The sequence below is a fragment of the Ursus americanus genome, chromosome 29 (genome assembly GCF_024610735.1).
Source record: "Ursus americanus isolate L20-20 chromosome 29, mUrsAme1.1.p, whole genome shotgun sequence".
Classification (NCBI taxonomy): Eukaryota; Metazoa; Chordata; class Mammalia; order Carnivora; family Ursidae; genus Ursus; species Ursus americanus.
The window spans coordinates 10,148,831-10,170,000 of NC_142155.1; the positions used below are offsets into that span (position 1 = coordinate 10,148,831).

Below are 21,170 nucleotides of genomic sequence, written 5' to 3' on the forward strand. Positions count from 1 at the left end.
TAGAAGATTTTAGAGCAAAGACAGAGAGTTTGGTTTTGCAGATAAGTGTTTTTTAAATGTTAGCACGACTCTGATCTAGAAATGTTGAGCAGGAAATTGAGATAGAGAACTCAAGTCTTGGAAAGAGAGAGATTGGGTTCGGCATGAGATTTGGGTTTTGGAATCAGGCACAGGATGATTGTTGAAGCTTTGTGAATAAATGAGACTGCAAAAGCTGCAAAGAAGGGGTCCAAGGACACCTCGGGAAACAGACATTGAAGGAATGGAAAGGAAAGTCAGAGAAGAATAAATATTTTAAAAAGCAAGGGAACTAGAAATGGGTTATATAAATGGAAACTCAATGGAGAAAAGAGAGTTTCATAAAGGACCAGGTGATCCCTGGTATCACAGTACCATAGAAAACAAGGACAAAGTGGACTGAGAAAAGATACTGGATATGGAGATAGATGGCCGCTGATTTCTAAGAAAGCGGTTGCTTTGGTTTTATCCTCTTACCTGGGCTCTGAGGGCAGGGTTACATTTGAGAGGCAGAAATGATACAAGGAGATGATGCTCCATGATGCCAGACCTTTCAGAAACTTTCAACTCAGCTGCTGAGCCCTTCCCAGCTTTCTTCTCTTCTCACTTCCATGGTTTTTCTCCTGATATCTCCATGGTTGCCTCTCTAAGATCTTCCTGATTTCACCGTTGCTTACTGTACTTTGACCACAATGTCCTTTCAGCTACTCAAATAGGCCAGGCTAGTTCTGCCACAGGGCCTTTGCATATCCTGTTTCTTCAGCCAGAACTGCTCTTCTCCCCACCCTTCCCAGAGTTCCTTCTCATTCTCAAGTCTTATCCAAAATACTCCATCATCAAAGTGGCCTTCCCTACCCACCCCATCCACAATAGGGCCTCCAGTTCTTTCTATTTCAGCCCCTTGTTTCTTAATAGTGCTTACCATAAGTGGTAGATTTCTGTATGTTTCTTTGCGCAGGGGTCCCTGTTTCCTTTACCAGAAGGGAAACCATGTCGTTATTATCTCGCTAACATCTAGCATGATGCTTGCCACAAAGTAGGAGGAACTCAGTAAATATTTAGAAAATAAATGAAGAATCCTTTCAAGAACATTAGCAACAAATGGAGTGAGAAAAATAGGGCCAGAACTCCCAGAAATCTCTTCTTGAAGGTGGGCTTTCTAGGGTATATTTGTGCATGTCTGCTGAGAGAGTGAGACTGAGTGGGGAGGAAGAGTGGTAGTTTTATCACAGGGTAAGGCAACCATGGAGGAAGGAAAATAGGATCAAGGGTACAGTTGGAAGGGTTAGCCTTGGCAGCGTGGACGGACGTGTTTTCTGTCATGGGGGAAAGATGTGGACACAGTATGAGGGAAGTGAAGCACTGGGAATGCCTGAGTTGGTTCTCTTCAAGTCCAGTAAAGGCGAGGGTGGGGTCAGCTGTGGGGAGTGAAAAGCTTAGAGCTTGGGGCAGTGACAGTGTGAGAGGGTGTCAAGGACAAATCAAGAGGTTTACAGAACAGGGGTGGGGGGTGGGGGTACTTATCCAAGGTTGGAGAAAGGGAATTTGTAGTAGAACCTAGTAGCCTAGTTCATCACACATCACTAGCAGTATGGGGGGTGCGGCTCTCCAAGGCATTCCTTGAGACTGCAGAAAAAATATTCCTGGTTCAATTGTATTATAGGTTCCTAATCTTAAATATATAGGAAAGATTTTAATCTATATTTTTTCTTCCAAACAGCTTAATCCTTTTACAGCAGTTTAATCATAATAAACTGAAGGAGATATTTCATGGTTGGTAACAGCAATAATGATACATTTCATGGTAAACTTTACATTCTAATAATACAGTAGTCCCCTCTTATCCATGAGGGATACATTGCAAGACACCAATGGATGCTTGAAGCCACAGACAGTACTGAACCCTATATATACTATGTTTTTTTTCTATACACACATACCTATGATAAAGTTTAACACATAAATTAGGTACAATAAGAGATCAACAATAACTAATAATAAGAACAATTACAACAATTTACTCAAACAAAAGTTATGTGAATGTGGTCTCTCTTGAAATATGATACTGCACTCATCCTTCTTGTGATGATATGAGATGATAAAATGCCTACGTGATGAATGACGTAGGCACGGTGACATAGCGTTAGGCTACTGCTGACCTTCTGACTAAACGTCAGGAGGAGGACCATCTGGTTCCCAAGTGCAGATTGACCGCACGTAACAGAAGCACTGGAAAGAGAAACACGGATAAGGGGGAACTACCATTCATTTGCGTTATTCTCCTTGGCTCATTGCTCAGAGAGTGGGTTTTTTTTAAAAAAAACCACTGCTTTTAAGTCCAAAAAACGAGACACAGCAACGTGACGATGTGCCCGGTGTTTCATTTTGAGTAGAGAAGAGTGCCTGCTCTCTCTCATTCTGAATTTAGAGTTGCCCTCCTTCTTACAGGCGTGCTTTGTCAGGGAGAAAAGAACCCCATGAACTCTGAGAGCTGCCCCCTGGAGCCCCTTGGGGGACGGCAAAGACCCTGCCCACCTTCTCTCAGCACTCGGTTCAGGCTGGCAGGTGACCACGTGTGACTGGCTGCAGGGGGCTGGAATGGCTGGTGGCCACACTCAGGTCCAACAACTTCCTCCACTCTAATTTCAAAGTCTCTCCTCCACGTTGCTTGGTTGAAAAGGATCTGGCAACAGGGTAGCAGTTTTGTCTCAGTCCATGCTGGGGAGCGGGACTTTCCTTTGTTTCATGCCTGCTGGGAGCAGGTCACTTTTTGTGGCTGCAAACGGGGCAACTGGGCTCCCTGATGGGGACAGACGGGGATGAAACTGACATTTCTAAGATGCACTTACAATAAAACGAGTGAGCCGTCTTTATGAATTTACACTGTCCCATCAGCTTGATCCGGTCGCTGACTTTCTAAGCAATGACCGGTTGCACGCGATGAAACCATCTCAGATGAGGCTGGCAGAGATGTTCGTTGATTTTTCTGGACTTTTAGGTCAAGTTGTCCTTGAAATTCTGGTGTGTCTCCCGGAACAGTATAACTACATTGTTTCTTTTCTTTTCCTAGCCTCGGGAATGCCCTGCTAATGATTATCTGCTGGTCCTTTGTCCATGAACTGAGTAGCAGAAGCCCTCGTGGGGCTTATTCTTCCACCCTTGTGCCAAACAATAAACCCATTGCGTCGTCCAGAAATCTTGTGAATCTTCCAGTGGCTGAACCTAGTAATGATGAGTTTCACTGGGATCCGAAGTCAGAGAAAGGCAGGCTCACACAGAAGCCCAAAGACACCAGCTAGTCAGAGGAGCTCCTGGAACAGCGGCTTGTGTCAGAGAAACTGGACAGGCTGCCTGTGTGATCTTCAGGGGCTGGGGGAAATCCACCATATTGGACGTAACTCCATTTTGGACCTACTTCCAGAGCTTAAAAGAGAGATGCTGGTTAACGTATGCTGAATAGATTAAATTTTTAAAATGTATTTATGAATTTACTAATGTACTTACATATCGATTATTGATTCTTACTGACTTTTGACTATTATGTTTACAATATCCTTGGAAAGTCTGTGAAGTTTTGAATTTACTTATAAACATTAAAAGATAGATTTAAAAAAATGTCGAATATCTCTTCCAGTACAGTCATAGGGAGATGACCAGTTTCACTGAGTGGAGGATGCCATTTATTGCCACACTTGGGACCAGAGGTGGAAACTGGCAGGTGCCTTGTCAGGTTGTAGCCGGACGAGACGGATCGGGGTCCGAGAGGGACCGGCCCACCTCAGCCTGCTGCTCACCTCAGCCGACCTCAGGAACGCGGGCTGTTTGTGCTGTCTCTCCCGTCGGGCATTTACTTGAAGGTGATTTGGCAGATGGAAACAGTTCAGATAAATTTTTGCCCTCATATTGCACGTACTCGGTTGCAGCCACGCAGGCGAGAAAAGATATTTTCTGAAAACTCTGAGGGTTGCAAATGTTGGTATAAATGTGTAATTGTGGTAGCAAAGGTGGACTGGGGGTCCTTGGTGTGTTTCGTCATCGAGAAGTCTTCCTCAGGAATAATACTGCAGAACAAATGCAAATTGTGGCCCAAGCTTTCTTGATTTTTCTTTCCTCTTCCTTTCCTTTCTTTTTTTGTGGGATGGCAGATGCTATGGTCAGATTATAATTTGGATGCTGGGTAGGCTGTAGTTTTTTTTTCTTTTTCCTTTAATAACAGAATTAATTCCAGACCAGTAGATATAAACTCATCCTTCTTCCCTTCAAGTAACAAATCAATAAACATTTATTGGCCTAATTTTGAGAATACAATTATGACTACTAGTTTACAGCTAATTCATTCATGTGAACGAGTTAAGAACATACTACTTGGAGATTTCCAAAGCACAGTATAATTTCCCCATGAGGCGGTCCTTCAAAGGAGGATGATTCACATGAACAGTTTTTCAGCAATCTCTTCCCCCACCCTCTCCTCTCCTCTCCTCTCCTCTCCTCTCCTCTCCTCTCCTCTCCTCTCCTCTCCTCTCCTCTCCTCTCCTCTCCCCTCTCCCCCCCTCCCCTCCCCTCCCCTCCCCTCTCCCCCCCTCCCCTCCCCTCCCCTCCCCTCCCCTCCCCTCTCCCCCCCTCCCCTCCCCTCCCCTCCCCTCCCCTCCCCTCCCCTCCCCTCCCCTCCCCTCCCCTCCCCTCCCCTCCTCTCCTCTCCTCTCCTCTCCTCTCCTCTCTGTTCTTCCCTTCTCTTCTCTTCTCTCTGGGCTACTTCCTGAACACCTAGTTTCAGGGAATGGGTGGTCTAGAACCTGTGTAGAAATTTGTTCACCATAAACTAGATGAGACAGGTTTTGAGTCTGCTGTTTGCAGATGTCATCTCGTGGTGGTGGCGTCATCTAATGTGGGAGCTGCTGTGGCAGGCAGCTCGGGGCAACAGCATTCTCCGTTGGTCTTCCAGGCTCGTTGTCAAATACGTAACAACAGTAGGGACTAACATCTGTCCAGTGCCCGATAAAGGCCCTACATATACTAATCGTGTTTACTACGCATAGCAACTTTGTGTTTGGGTAATACTATTTTCTCAATGTTAGAGACATAGTAAATGATTGCTGAATACCACACCTCTGCTAAATCACAACGACGGGGCTGGAAGCCAAGTCTCCTGACTTGAATTCTTCTGTTCTTTTCCATACAGTATGCGCTCAATGTTTATAGACTAACACTGAGCAAAAGTATTCAGAGCCATGTGTGAGGTGACGTTACTAATGGAACAGACTTCTTAGGAAAGGCTTCCCTGACGAGGCTTATGACCAATATATTTCATACATCTGTGCCATCCGGGTAGGCACAAGACTTGCAGATGCTCACAGCAGCTAAGATGTTTCAGTGGGTAGCAGCTTGGGTGTGTGTGTGTCAGTTTTTGCTTGGTACTTAATAATGTGCTTGAATAGTTAGGGGTTGGTGTGTTGATTATCTCGTGGCCAAGTAAAGTTTTGATACCATCAGATAATGCTTTGGTAGTGAGAAATAATTGTTAACTTTTATTTAATGTACCAACACTGAGTCAGAAAACAACAGCTGATAAAAGTTGCAGAAAACATTTTGTACTGGTGAGCCCAAGGTAAGGAGGGTTGATTCTCAGTATTATGAGACACAAGGGTATTTTTGTTCATTCCACAAATTTACACCATTGCTTGTTCTTAGATTTTGCAGGGGGATGAAACTCATGACATCTATCGGGGCTGTACAGCCTGCTGAGTGTACCATCCACTACACTATCCATAGAGCCTTCTATGTTATTGGCTTTGATAAAGACTGAAGGTTTCCAGCATGAACTCTAGGACTAACTGGCTCATACCAAATTCTTCTACATGCCTGAAGTAATCATATCAAGCACACGGTCCCAGGTGGGGACTGTACTCGGATGCTGACTCAAGAATACTTGTACTATTTGCTGCTGTATGCTTCTTAATAAACAAACCGCCCATAACATTGTCTTCATCACAGAAATAGCAGTAAGCAGAGAACAAACTGGCCTTCAAGAACGGATCATTATCTGGCAATATTACTTCAGGAAGACCTGATCTTGAGTTATTTCAGAATCAATCTAAAGCAAATCAAAAGGAGGAAAAACAATAATAGGAAAGAAGAGGTAATAATAGGAAATAACTCCAGGAAGACTTGTTCTTAAATTATTTCAGAATAAATCTAAAGCAACCAAAAAGGAGGAAACTAATAATAGGAAATAACATCAAATGGAGTTCTGCCTAACCATCAGAAGATCCTCTTTTCCTGTAGCTGCCAGTGCCTCAGCCATGAGAGTTACTTCCCCTTGACCCTCTTCTACTTCCTTTGTCCCAAATGTGCCTTCAGAACCGAGAACATATTTTCATCATAACCCCCAATCCCCAAGCCCCTTCTGTGCTTAATCTGTGAGTCTGCCATGAAGTATATAGCTCTTTGTTCCTTTTGTTAGAAAGGTGCTTCCATCTAACATCCATAACGATATGTCTATGCCAACAGTAGCCACCATCTTGGATTGGGCACTGGCTGTGGTCTGAGTACCAGGCCCTTTATACTGATTACTCCACTTACTTAATGAGCTAAGTGTTGTTATTCAATAGTATAGAACTGTTTTCAGGGGTCAGAATTCTTTGAATTGTTATTGGCTTTGAGTAGTGCTGATCACACCATGAATCCCTCCAAAAGTTGGTCTTGGGGCTAGCCCTCGCTATTTTCTTCATGAGAGGAGGTTACTACTTAGTATTCAGAATTGACTGAAATATTGTATCCATAAGCCATGAATTGCATTTTGATACTTAATGTCAATAATTTGGGCTTTTTTAATGAAGAGAATTTCCTATTTTTTAATTGAAGTCTAACACTTAGAAACACTCCAATTCAGGATGCTTTCATTTCTCTATTTATTCTGGATACTTCCATAGTTAGCAAGGTGTCCATTGCGTGCAACATGGACAATTTTAACTAGAAAGTATTCGGCCACATATTTATTAAGGTCTTGAACAATATAAAATAAAAGATATAGTGTTCTAAATTTATTTTATTTCACACCAGAGACCCAGTATATGTTCTTCTTATAAAGAATAGAAATAGGGGTGCCTGGGTGGCTCAGTCTGTAAAGCATCTGCCTTTGGCTCAGGTCATGATTCCAGGGTCCTAGGATGGAGCCCCGAGTCTGGCTCCCTGCCGAGAGGGGAGCCTGCTTCTCCCTCTCCTTCTGCCTGCTTCTCTCTCTCCCTCAGCCTGGCGCTCCCCCGTTTGTGTTCTCTCTCTCTCTGTCAAATAAATAAATAAAATCTTTTAAAAAAGAATAGAAATAATAAGTACTCTTGTTTGCTTTTTTGTGTATTTTTAGGCTTTAGACAATTTCATTAATGACTCAGTTAATATCAACAAACCCACTGCGGACCAACAAGGCCTTTTCCTAGAAGCTTGACATCTTAGAAGATTTTTACTTTGGTATTCAAAACCAGATTTTTTTTTTTAATGGAGACATAATTAGGCCATTCAAAGAACCTGTTAAGCACAGGTTAAGCTTCAGTCAAAATAGCACTACTGAAATGGAAATCAATGAAAATATGTTGCTTCCCCTCTGAAAGTCACAGATATGACCTTTGAAAACCTGCCACGTGGGTTATTCTGGCAAAAGAAATAAGCTAGTGACTAAGTGAGAAGTATATTAAGAGTTTCCCACACACTGTTTAACATACAATACAGCACTTCTGATTAGTAATAAGGAGAAAAGGAAGAATATTGGAAAGAAAGATGAAGAGCTGCCAGGCTGAACTCATCAACGACCACATCTCAATGGGACAGGTGCACCTGAACGTCTCAAGAATTTAAGTACGTTAGAATTATCAAAGAAAAACAAAAACTAAACTTAAATTCAAATTGTTGCTTTGAAGCCTGGGATAATAAACTGTCTTCCCCTTGTTAGCTAGAAGAGCCTCCTATTTTCTCAGTTTACACAGTTTATCACACAATGAGTCATAAATTTTCACTTGCATTCCACATATAAAGGTATTTTAAGAATGTCACATGACTGCTCTTTTTCAGGTTTTCCACCTTCCTTCTTTCAAAATGTCCATTAATGCTTGTGGGGTAGGAGGGAGGAGCTGGGAACCAAATTATTACACCACCAGATTGCTTTGTTACCAATGGCATGATCTTGAAGACACTGACTTTGATAATTTAAGAAAAAAATCCTAAACCAATAAGAAATGATTCTTATTCATTTTACTGCTGCTGTGTGGCCAAGAAACATACTGAGTTTTGCTTAATATAAGCCTGACAAATTTTCTTTGTCCTTGACAAGAATTCTAGCTCTCACTGATGTGCTTTTGATGAGTAGCAAAACAATGCAACAATTGGTAACTTAAATCTATGTTCCATAAAACAAACAACCAACTTATATATATATATGTATATATATTTATTTTCTAAATAGGTTCCATGCCCAGTGTGGAGCCCAATGTGGGGCTTGAACTCACAACCCTGAGATCAGATCTGAGTCAGACCCTTAACCTACTGAGCTACCCAGGTGCCCCCCAACTTATAAATATTTTGACCACAGTTTAAGAAAATGATGTATTTTAATTTTGGTGACAATCTAGCATTCAAGAAATATTACTAATGATTTATTAGAGAATTTAACTTTGTTGGACCAAAGAGATCGGTAGCTGTTTAGACAATTATAAATGCTGTGCATTTTCACAAAACACCCTTTTGGGATGTCTTAAGGAATAAAATAAAAAGAAATATAGTTTCTATATTGCAGAAAGCATTCCCCCATCCTGTGACATTCTTATTAGGACCCATGTTTCAATGACTGTTTTATAAAGTCTTTACAATGCAGACAAGATTTTTTGCTTTAATGGAAAACTACGCCCTGTGTAGAGCACACACTTCCAGGTTATCAACTTTTGACTTTATGGGGCCCTGCATTTTTCATGGCTTTTGAGCTATTTTGCAACTCGGTAAGTTGTAGATAACTAGTAGCATTGCAAAATAATTCTTGTCTATAGACATGTAAATAAATTCTCTCTAGGGGAGGTTTAATTGACTTCCCTCTCACACTGTGGAAGAAGCCAGCTTTACTTCTACTTGAATTCATTTCAATATTCTTGATCTTTCTATGTTTCTGTTTCTTGGATAGTCCTTTGAAACAGATGTAACATTGTACTGGTTCCCTCATTAATAATGACAAGTTTTAAAAAAAGGAGTTAAAGTCTTTAGCATGGGACTGTATGAGGTCGTGATTGTTTTATTTGTTTGGTGGACTATCCTTTAATAACATTTTAAATGAAAAGTAGGTTTTTGAGTGGAAAGTTTTGAAATTAGGTGCCTATGATCTCTGACCTCACAGATGGTGACCAGTTTTCACTTCTTGTGCCATAATTTTACTTTAACTTCCATTCAGCTACTATTTCTTTTTTTTAACCTCAGATAAACTTTTTGATGAGTGGTAAGCCAATGCAAAATTGGTCATTTAAAATCTGTGCTCCACGGAGTTAAGACAAACAAACAACCCTGTCAAGATTTTAATCACAGTTTTAAAAAGTAACGAATCCTTATTTTGGCAACAATCTAGCACTCAAGAAATACTTCTGATGATTTATAAGAGAACTTAATTTTGTTGAGCCATAGAGATGGGAAAACTCTTTAGACAATTTTAGTGCTGTCTATTTTCACATAATTCTCTCTTGGAAGTGAATGTTTTTATTGAGACCTTTCATAAATGATTCATAGAAATCATTACACTGTATTCAAAGGAAACATTTCACAACATCCAAAAAACAAAAACAGACTTTTATACTTACCGTGCCCCACCAGAGAGCATCTGCATATGTAGAAAACTCCTTATTGGCATCCTTTTCCACAAGATAGACCAGGAAAGATGAAAAAATGAGAACCAAAAATCCTATGTACCAAGCTGTGATTAATTCCTAGATATAAAAGGAATGAAAGACTGTTAGAGGTAAAAAAATCTGTGAAGAAGGAAAAAAAAAATCTATGTATTCACTTTACTACTTTTTGGATATTTATGATAGTGTGTATTTATGGAATTTATGGAATTTACTTTTTCTTCAGAGGATGTCCCAGCGAACAGAACTTCCTCAGTCTTTTTTTATGGTTGCACAGTGTTCTAAAGACATGGGTTTACTATAATTTATTCGAGGCATGAAGACTTGAAAGACATTATGTTTTATTGAGTAACGTTGACACACAATGTTCTTAGTTTCAGGTGTATAGCACAGTGATTCCACACGTCTGTAAGCGAGGCTGTGCTCACCACAGTGTGGCCGCCATCGGTCACCACACGACGCTGTCAGAGTATCACTGACTATCCCTGCTGAGCCCTTGATTCCTGTGACTTAGTCATTCCACAGCGGCAACCCCGTCTTTCTCTCTCCCTTTCACCGATTTTGCCTCTTCTCCCACTCCCCTTCCCTCTGGCAACCGTGTGATGACTTTTAAATAATCCATTATACCTTGTGCTTTAACCAACTTCTGAAATGACTACGTTTGCTTGATGGGTTCATTAAATATTCCACAGCAATCAACGAAAAAGTTTCAAAAGTCTTGTTCCGTAATTTAGAAAGTGAATCGTACCTTGCTGTGCGCATAAACCACTGAACCTAGTAATTTCCAAGTGCCTCCCCTTCGGTCCATGCGCACCATGCGGAGGATCTGTAGGAAACGGAGACTTCTGAGTGCGGACGTGGCAAAAATATTACCCTGAGTTTTTGCAGAAACAACTGCTATTGAAGCGATAAGAACAATGGTATCTGAAAGAAAGAGGTTGAAATAGCCGTAAGTAGCAGGACGTGGAAGTCGTGTTGCTCAACTTGTGAAACACTAGAGTGTTTCAGAAAGGTTCGCTTTGACCTCTTTGAGGCACAAATAAACAGATCTTGAACCCCAGCTTGGAGTGGTGCTACTGGGGGTCTGTGACAACTGAAAAGTGAAAAGGCAGAGAACAGGATCTACTTATTGCCTTGGTTCTGACCCTTTGGCTAGTCTATGCTTTACCTATGCAATTCTGAACCATCTGCTACATAACCTTGGAAGAATGGACGGACGGTGGCCTTCGGAAAGTTCGGTGTTCCAGGGAGCACTCAGGCTGCTTTGGCTCTGGTTTCCTTGGTAGCCCCGTCCTCAGCCCTAACGCGGTGGATTCCTGCTTGATGCCACACAGGCTGCTCGGTGTAATCATGTCTCTTGTTTTCTCGCCAAAGAAGCTTGTAGCTCCTTTCTGCAAAAAGTTCCCTTGTGTTGTGGAGTCTGCGACTTCACACACTAACAAAGGCCTCAGCTGAGTTGGATACTCTAAGCTCTCTGCACAGAGTACTCTTTATATCTGGCCGGTCAATTATGTGTAAGTTTGGTATACAAATGAAATAATAGTACATTTGTTACAGTAGAGTATTAATTATATTCACAGTGCGTTGCATGGGAATGGATATTTGATGTTTGACATATTGACATCTGACTTAAAAAAATATCTGCCCTTTTGTAAGCTAAGAAAGAGAAACAGAGCAGCTAATGAAAGCACAGAAAAGATAAAAGGGGACTTAATTGCTCCAAGGGCAAATATCTGAGTGATGGGAAGAAGGCTTTGAAGTGGGAGAAGTGAAGTGGGGATGAATGGCCTCCTATGGCAATTTTAAAATGAGTTAACTTGACCTTAACATCCTCAAATAAAATTTCTTTCCTGCTCCAAGTGGGCTGTGCATGACTGGGCATCCACACTCTAGGGAGGAGTTCCACTTCAAGGGCACTGGATTTCTAAAGTTTCTGTGACCCTCAGGGTTAACTGCTGGATGAATGTGTATTTATCATCCCGTGCGGCCCTTCTCCCTGCACTGACAGAAGTCTGGTCTCTGGGGGTGGATGGAGCAGATCTTTTGAATGACTCTCCTGGCGCCCCTTTTGGGTCAGGACTTAGAGTGGCTGGCGGTACAAGGGTCAGCTGAAGGACTTTTACCAATCAGATCTAACCACTATAGGACTTTATGGGTAAGTACGCAGAAAGCCACAAGCACATCCTTGAGTTACAGCTCTCTGCAGCTGTTGGAAGAGAAGGAATTAAATGTGTTGACACAGACACCAAAGACATATTTTAAGTGAATAAAAAGACAGTTGCAAAGCTGTATGTGCAATGTGATCGTATTTTAACGAAGAATAAATGACCAGGAAAATCATGTGGGAATATATACAGATTCTTACCATTAATTCTCTCCAGAGGTAGAGAGAGTGGGGTGAGTAGGTGGGTAAAGGGACTTTTTACTTTCTAAGCTATTAATTTCTGTAATACGGAATTTTATAGCAATGAAAATGTCTTTTGAAATCGGGAAAAAACTTTAGAGAAGAGTTAAGTGTGAAAAACGTCTCTTAGTTTGCATCATTTGGAGGGATTTACTCCTGAGACAAGTGGTTTACACACAAAGAGACATTTCTTACATGGCCCTGCTAATATGTACTTGCTTCTTTTCTCATTGTAATCCTGCTTCCTTCCAAGTGTACAAAGGAAAGAAAAAAGAACAACACCACCTTTATTATGTTAAAATGTTTGAGATAGGAGAAACAGGTAAATGACTGGCAGGGATGCAGAAAATACAGCACTTAAAACTTACTGTGTGCCTGGCACTTTCTTCAGTTCTGTGTTTTTCTACAAATGTTATTTCATCCTCACAACAACTGTGTTGGTTAGATGTTCCACAGATCCCATTTTACAGATGAGAAAAGGGAGGCATAGAAAGCACATACGTATGAGTGTAAAAGAATCAGCCATCAAGCTGTTAGGCTACGGCGCAAAACATATGAAGCTATGAAGTTTGTTCATTAGAGAAAACCTAGACAAAGTAAAAGCAACACTGCTGGTTTGAGACAATTTAAAAAATTATGCACACAGTGAATCATAATCTAAGTGTTTGAAGTCACAAAATATGCAAAGGTAACTACAGATGTGATTTAACACTCTCATTGTAATTCAGATCAGACGAGAAAGTTGGGAGTTCAGTAAAATGAAATCACAGATGAGCAACCAAATGGCAAACGATGAATGCAGTCACAAAAATGTTTCTGCCTGGATTCAGTGGAGTCCTCCACTGAATTTTGCTGTCAGTACCACCTAGACTATTTCCCAGTCTAATATTTTAGAAGTTGTGACTACTCTTTATTTTTATATATGTATTTATTATTTTTGTAGTCCGTTATAGACTGGAGGCTCCACAAGTTTGGATACTTGTATCCCAAGTACCTAGAACAGTGCCTGAAACATGGTAAGCACTCTCTAAATATTTATAGAGTGGACTTAAATACTCAAGGTAGCTTGAGCTTTGTTCTCTTACCATATCAGTGTTTCAATAAGTAGAATAAGAATCTGGAATAGTCTTGAATTAATCAAGGGATCCCTTCAATATTCCATCTTGAATTCTACTGCAACATAATAATTCATAGCTATCATCCATTAAAGTTTATAATCTCACTAAGATTTCCTTTTTGAAAAATTAGGTAGGGGGAGTCTTCAAAGACAGTGACATAGGAGACTCCTGAACTCCCTTCCTCCCACAGACGAGCTGAATAAACACTTGCAAATGGAGTAATTCTCTGTGAAGGAAATCCAGAAACCAGCAGAGGGACTCCTAAACATCTGGCAAATAAGATAATACCCACATCGAACTGGGTAGGAAAGGCTGAGACATAATCTTGCCTTACACCTCACTGTTAGCACGGGGTCATACAAATGGGAGGGAACTCCCACATCCCAGCTTCTCCCTCAGAGGCTAAGGGTTTGGACTCCACATTTAGCCTCCTAACTTTAAGACCCCCACTTGAGGGGCAGGCCTTCTAAACAGCTCGCTCTGAAAGCCAATGGGGATTGCATTCACAAGATCTATAAGACTACATGGCAAACCAAGAAGCAGTTATTAATGGGTGTGAGCACTGCTGTGGCTACGATCCCAGGGCTCCATGCAGAAGGAACAGGCAGAAATGCCCGTCTTAGTCTTTCTCTAAAAGGATTCTATTTGCTACTTTAAAAAAGTTTTTATTTAAATTCCCAGTAGCTAACATACAGTGTAATATTAGTTTCAGGTGTACAATATAGTGACTCAACACTTCCATATATCACCCTGTGATCATTACAAGTGCCCTCCTTAATCCCCATCACCTATTTTACCATATATGACAACCCCATAGCTAACATTATAGTTAATGATAAAAAAATAAAAGCTTTCACTCCAAAATAAGGAACAAGATAAGGATGCCCACTTTCACCACTTTTATTCAGCACAGTATCTAAAGTCCCAGCCAGAGCAATTAGGCAAGAAAAAGAAATAAAAGGCATTCAAATTGGAAAGGAAGAAGTAAAACCATCACCATTTGCAGGTGACATATTATATACAGAAAATGCTAAGGATTCTACCAAAACATTACTGGAACTAATAAAGGAATTAAGTAAAGTTGCAGCACACAAAATCAGTATACAAAAATAAGTTGTGTTTCTATACACTAACAATGATCTCTGAAAAAGACAAATAAAAAAATCCTCTTTACTACAGCATCAAAAAGAATAAAATAATTAGGAATAAATTTAACCAAGGAGGTGAAAGATCTGTTTGGTGACAACTATAAGACACTGATGAAAGAAACTGAAAGAGACACAAATAAATGAAAGATATTCCACGCTCATGGATTGGAAGAATATTGTTAAGATGTCCACACTACTTAAAGCAATCTACAGGTTCAATTCAATTTCTATCAAAATTCCAGTGGCATTTTCCACAGAAACAGAACAAAAAATTCTAAAATTCCTATAGAGCCACAAAAGACACTGAATAGCCAAAGCAGAAAAAAAGAACAAGCTGGAAGCATCATGCTCCGTGATTTCAAACTATATTACAAAGCTATAATAATCAAACTTGCATGGTATCAGCATAAAATAGACTCAGAGATCAATGGAACAGAATAGAGAGCCCAGAAATAAACCCATGCATAATGATCAATTAATTAATGACGAAGGAGCCAGAAATATACAATGGGGAAAGGATAAACTTGTCAATAAATGGTGTTGGGAAAACTGGACAACCACATATGAAAGAATGAAACTGGACCACTATCTTATACCATACACAAAAATCAACTAAAGATGTATTAAAGATGTAAGTGTAACACCTGACTTCCTTCCTTCTAGAAGGAAACATAAAGAGCAGGCTCTTGATATTGATCTTGACAATGATTTTTCTGGATTTGACACCAAAAACAAAGGCAACAAAAGCAAAAATAAACAAGTGGGACCACATAACCAAAAAAGCTTCTGTACAGAAAAAGAAAGCAGCAACAAAATGAAAAGGCAATGTACCATAGGAGAAAATATTTGCAAACCACTTATCTGATAAGGCGTTAATATTAAAAATATAAATTACTCCTACAAATCAATAGTAAAATAACAAATAATCCAAGTAAAAAACAGGCAGAGGAAATGAACAGACGTTACTCCAAACAAGACACAGAAATGGCCAACAGATACATGAAAACGTGCTCAACATCATTAATCATGAGATAATGCAAATCAGAACTATACTGAGATTATTACTTCACCCCTGTTAGAATGACTATTATAAAAAAGACAAGAGATAACAAATGCTGGTAAGGATGTGAAGGAAAGGGAACTCTTGGACACTGTTGGTGGGAATGTAAATTGGTATGTTCATTATGGAAACAGTATGGAGGTTCCTCAAAAAATTAAAAATAGTGGAATAGATAGTGCAGTATTTTTCAGCCACGAGAAAGAAGAGAATCGTAATGGTTGCAACAACATGGATGGACTTTGAGGGTATCACGCTAACTGAAATGAGCCAGACAGAGAAAGACAAATAACTGTACATCACTTATTGTGGAATCTGAAGAAGTTGAACTCCTAGAAACAGAGACTAGAATTATGATTACCAGGAGCTGGGGGGTGGGAGAAATGGGGAGATGTTGGTCAAAGATTATAAACTTCCAGTGATAAGATGAATAAGTTCTGGGGATCTAATGTATAGCATGGTGATTATAATTAATGATACTGTATTACATACTTGAAAGTTGTCAAGAGAGTAAATCTTAAATGTTTTCCCCACAAAGAAGAAATGGTAATTGTGTGATGTGTTGGCGGTGTCAGCTAACAGTTTACAATATCAATAGGTGGTACACCTTAAACTTACACATTTTTACGTGTCAACTGTATCTCAATAAGGCTGGAGAAAAACTGGGCAGAGTAGCTTAAGCAGTGCAATTAGTCATCTAAAATGTGTTTTGAAAGAGAGGAGCCTTGTCCTAAGTGAATATACCACATTTTAGTACATGGTAGAAATCATAGACAGCCCTCAAAGCTCATTGGCTTCATATTTGTTTGTTTATCCACTCATGAACTAAGCAGTTAATAGAACATCAAATATTATAGTAGATGTTTGCTTTAGAAACGAATATTCATTAATCCACGAGATGGTCAATCTACCACGAATACGTATTAAATCTCCACCATGTACTAGGCATGGTGCTAAATACGTACACCAGTGTTGTCAGCGGGGATGATTTTGCCTCCCAGGGGACATCTAGCAATGTCTGGAGACATAGCTGGTTGTCTTAATTGGGAAGGCGATTACTACTGGCATCTAGTGGTAAAGGGGATTACTACTGTCATCTAGTGGTAAAGGTTGCTGCAAAACATCCTACAATGCCCAGACTAGTCCCCAGAAAAAAGTAGCTAGTCCCAAATGCCAATAGCGCCAAGGTTGGGAAACCCTGATGTACATGACTTTATTTAGTACTCCTACGAGCTAGATAATATCAGGATCATCTGCTTCTTGCAAACGAAGAACTAAGACTTGCAGTGATCAACTAGCCAAGGCCCAATATCCTAAGTGGCTGAGCGGGCCATTCCTTGACTCCAAAGTTGTGCCCTTAAAAGTTATGGTATACCAGTCCTTGGATAAAGAAAATCCAGGGTGACATGGGTGGGGTGAGATGGGGAGAAGAGGGTGGGCTGGGAAAGCAAGTGGATAATAGAGCCGGAATAAACTGTTATCACATGAAGCACTCAGGAGAGAGCAGAGTGCAGAAAGAAAATGATACTGAAAACAGATGGTACTTTTATGGATACATCAAGAGAAAATGGGGCTAAAGGAAGAAACAGAAGTGTTAATAAACAAGGGGGAGCTCTAAACTGCATGGAAAGAAAGCATGTCATCCTGTGCTCTTAAAATCTACTTCTCCCAAAGGAAACAGATGTGAACAAGTTGGGAAGTAGTGAAGATAGTTATTGATTACTAGCAGCCCATTAGAAATGTGAAATATAGGCTTATAAGGTTCTAGGAAGTAGGTTCACATACTCACTGAATCACTTAGAATGATTTACGGACGAATTCTTGAGATTTGATGAGACTGCAAAGATTTGGGCAAAGTAAATACCGCAATGATATTGAAGACACAAAGGGACTGTAAATGAACGTATTATTAGACTCCAATGGAACTTTGCTCCAGTATGACTTAGTCAGCAAAATCAATATGAATTGATCACCTTGGACTTTGTGTAAAAGGGATTAGTCCCTGTAATACTGAAAATCCCTCATTATAAGGTGGATTCATATCTAAGGCTACCCTAATGTGGACCCAAAGATTGGGTTAAAGCAAGATCAACTGCACGGATGGATCTAGAGAGCATAATGCTAAGCAAAATAAGTCAGTCAGAGAAGGACAGATACCACATGATTTCACTCCTCTGTGGAATTTAAGAAGTGAAACAAATGAGCAAAGGGCAAAAGAGAGAGAGAGAGAGAAAGAGAGGGGCGCCTGGGTGGCTCAGTCCTTAAGCGTCTGCCTTCGGCTCAGGGCGTGATCCCGGCGTTCTGGGATCGGGCCCCACATCAGGCTCCTCCAATGGGAGCCTGCTTCTTCCTCTCCCACTCCCCCTGCTGTGTTCCCTCTCTCGCTGGCTGTCTCTCTCTCTGTCAAATAAATAAATAAATGAATAAAATCTTAAAAAAAAAAGAGAGAGAGAGAGAGGGAACCAGGAAACAGACTCCTAACAATAGAGAACAAATTGAGGGTTACCAGAGGGGGAGGTGGGTGGGGGGATGGGTGAAGTAGGCGATGGGGATTAAGGAGGGCACTTGTGTGAGGAGCACTGAGTGATGTATGGAATTGTTGAATCACTATATTATACACTTGAAACTAATGTAACATAGTACTAATTAACTGGAATTAAAAGAAAACTTAAAAAAAAGCAAGATCAACTGCACACCTGAACTCGATGGGATGTATTCTGTTGCTACAATTACATGACATAGTACATGTATTAGAAAGTGTATTTTACCATACCTGGCTTAATTTCAAATCATAATGGGAAGAACTAAATCATATGGATTAAGCAAATCATGGTTGAACACTTTTAAACTAGTAATTGTAAGGACAGAAAAATTCTGTAGAGATAAACCACAAAGGGGGTACATCTTGATTTCTGGAAACTGTCTGGAGAATTTAGGCTTTAAAAATTTTTGTAAATTATGTTAGAGTCTCAGAAAGTTTCCCCCGAGAGCTAACATAAATTTCCCTCTTGCACTTTAAACTCATTTCATGGGGCGCCTGGGTGGCTCAGTCGTTAGGCGTCTGCCTTCGGCTCAGGGCGTGATCCCGGCGTTCTGGGATCGAGCCCCACATCAGGCTCATCCGCTGGGAGCCTGCCTCTTCCTCTCCCACTCCCCCTGCTTGTGTTCCCTCTCTCGCTGGCTATCTCTATCTCTGTCAAATAAATAAATAAAATCTTCAAAAAAAAAAAAAAACTCATTTCATCTTATCTCTGGGAAAAACAGAAATGCAACAAATAAAACATTCTTCCACCACCTTTTTTGTTCTAAATCCTAGTGGCCTCACTGTAAACTAAACTCTGGATGATTTAAATAAAATATATGTTTTAAAATTGTAAAATAGTAGCTGCTATAAGATATGAAAACACTAGACATAGGTAGTATAAGGTTGGAAGGAAATTTATTTAATTAGCCAATTATTATTAATGAATTTCAGGTTACTTGAATTTTTGCTCTTAAAATGATGCTGAAATGAACAGTTTAGTACACGTATTTTTGTAGGTTAAGGATAAATTCCTAGAGATTGGATTGCTGGGTTGAATGTTGGCAGGTTTTGAGTTTTGATATCCAAACGCCCTCCAAAGGATGGTACCAATTGTTACTAACAATGTATGAGAGTAATTATTTTTCTGCCTCCTTGTTAATAAAAGTAATGCTAATAAAAATAACAATAGTACTAGTAACAGCTAACACAGTAACAGTTTACTGTGTGATAGATATTGTTCTAAGCATTCGCAGGTTATTACATGGAATATCACAAATTTGTAATCTTTGCCAACATGATAGGCAAAAACATCACTTATTTTTCTTTACTCATTCTGTATTTCATGTTTTTTAGAAGTCAAAGAAGTCACGTCATCTAGAAAGACTTTGCCCAAGATTATAAAAGTATTTTCCTAGATTTTATTTTGGTGTATTTAGATGCTCGTTTAGTTAACATATTTACTTTTACTATTCAGGAGAGTCTTCGTGGCAAAGTTACCTAGCTGTCCACCACAGATCACGCTTCTCCTCTGAGGTATAGAACTATCCCTGGGAAGAGGTGGCCCGTCCAGAGACACCATCCTCCAGGTCTGCTTGCCTCTGGGTGGGGTCATGTGACTAGTCTAGCTAATGGAAGCTGAGTGGAAATAATGTGTGCCACTTCCAGGCTGAGGGGACGCACAGAGCCTTATGCCTTCTGTCTTTTCCTTTCCGCCAGCTGTGTGTTGGTACTAAGCATATCCTTAGGAGCCACGTGCTAAAGATGCAGGGCCTTTGTCACCTTGGGTTCCTGAATGACTGCATCGAGCAGAGCCTTTACTACACACCCCACACCCAACAAGGAGTACCTTCATTGGACTACCACCCAAGTAAGAAGTAAATGTTTTATTTTGAGATGTTACTGAAATTCGAGGATTAGTATAACAACCAGCATTGCTCTAACTCATATAATCTTTAACTTCTATGGAATTTGTCTGTCTCTGTGGTGGAGTAGAGAACTCGTCTTACTTGTATCTTATACGACAGTCAATTTTTCCAGTATTACCTAAATAAAAATCTATCCTTTTCCAAATGTTTCCACATACTCATGGAGAGGTCTATTTTTGGGATCTACCCTCTTTTACTGTCTCTTCCTATATCAGTGTGACACTAGACATTAGTGTAAGATCCCTTCAATGTTCTTAACTTTTTAAAAAAAAAGTATCAATTATTCTTGGGGTGCCTGGATGGCTCAGTCGTTAAGCATCTACCTGCGGCTCAGGGCGTGATCCCGGCGTTCTGGGATCGAGCCCCGCATCAGGCTCCTCCGCTGGGAGCCTGCTTCTTCCTCTCCCACTCCCCCTGCTTGTGTTCCCTCTCTCACTGGCTGTCTCTCTCTCTGTCAAATAAATAAATAGAATCTTAAAAAAAAGTATCAATTATTCTAAACCTACCTATTTTTCCAGGTAAGTTTCAGAATAAATTTATCAATTGAAAAGAACTCCGAGTTCTGATCCAGATTGCATATTAAATTTATAGATTCACATCTTCTTTATTATCTCCCTCATCCCATTGCTACTGAGTGGTTCAGCTCCATTGAGTCTGCCTCCAGAATATGTCTCATCTCTACCTTCCTCTTTCCATTTATCCTGTCTCCTCACTAGTTCAGGCCTATGCTACCTCTCTCCTGGCCATCCCTGCCATCTCTGACCTGGTCTTCACTCTGTAAAGAAACTATTCTTGAAACTATTTTGTATTCTCTCTCTCTCTTTTTCTTAAAGATTTATTTATTTATTTTAGAGAGAGAGGGAGAGAAAGAGAGCATGAGCAGAAGAGGCAGAGAGAGAAGGAGAGAGAGAATCCCAAGCCGACTCCCCACTGTGTGTGCAGCCCCACATGGGGCTTGATCCCATGCCCCTGAGATGACGACCCAAGCCAAAACCAAGAGTTGGATACCCAACTGACTGTGCCACCCAGGCGCCCCTAAACTATTCCGTGTTCTAATGCAAGATTAAAGTGTTAAAGTGACTATATTCCTTCTCTGATCAAAACAAT

The 21,170-nt window shown here is 40.3% G+C and overlaps 1 protein-coding gene across 6 annotated transcripts in view; it reads right to left on the bottom strand.

Moving 5' to 3' along the window:
* Positions 1-21,170, bottom strand: part of KCNQ5 (potassium voltage-gated channel subfamily Q member 5) — a 489,286-nt gene that overhangs the window by 90,051 nt on the left and 378,065 nt on the right. For all 6 annotated transcript variants that reach the window (XM_087856952.1, XM_087856950.1, XM_087856951.1 and 3 more), the window contains exons 4-5: positions 10,636-10,811; positions 9,843-9,968 (exon numbers count right to left, since the gene is read on the bottom strand). In XM_087856952.1, coding sequence (XP_087713078.1) covers positions 9,843-9,968; positions 10,636-10,811 — 302 coding nt within the window. The remainder of the gene's footprint in view (positions 1-9,842; positions 9,969-10,635; positions 10,812-21,170) is intronic.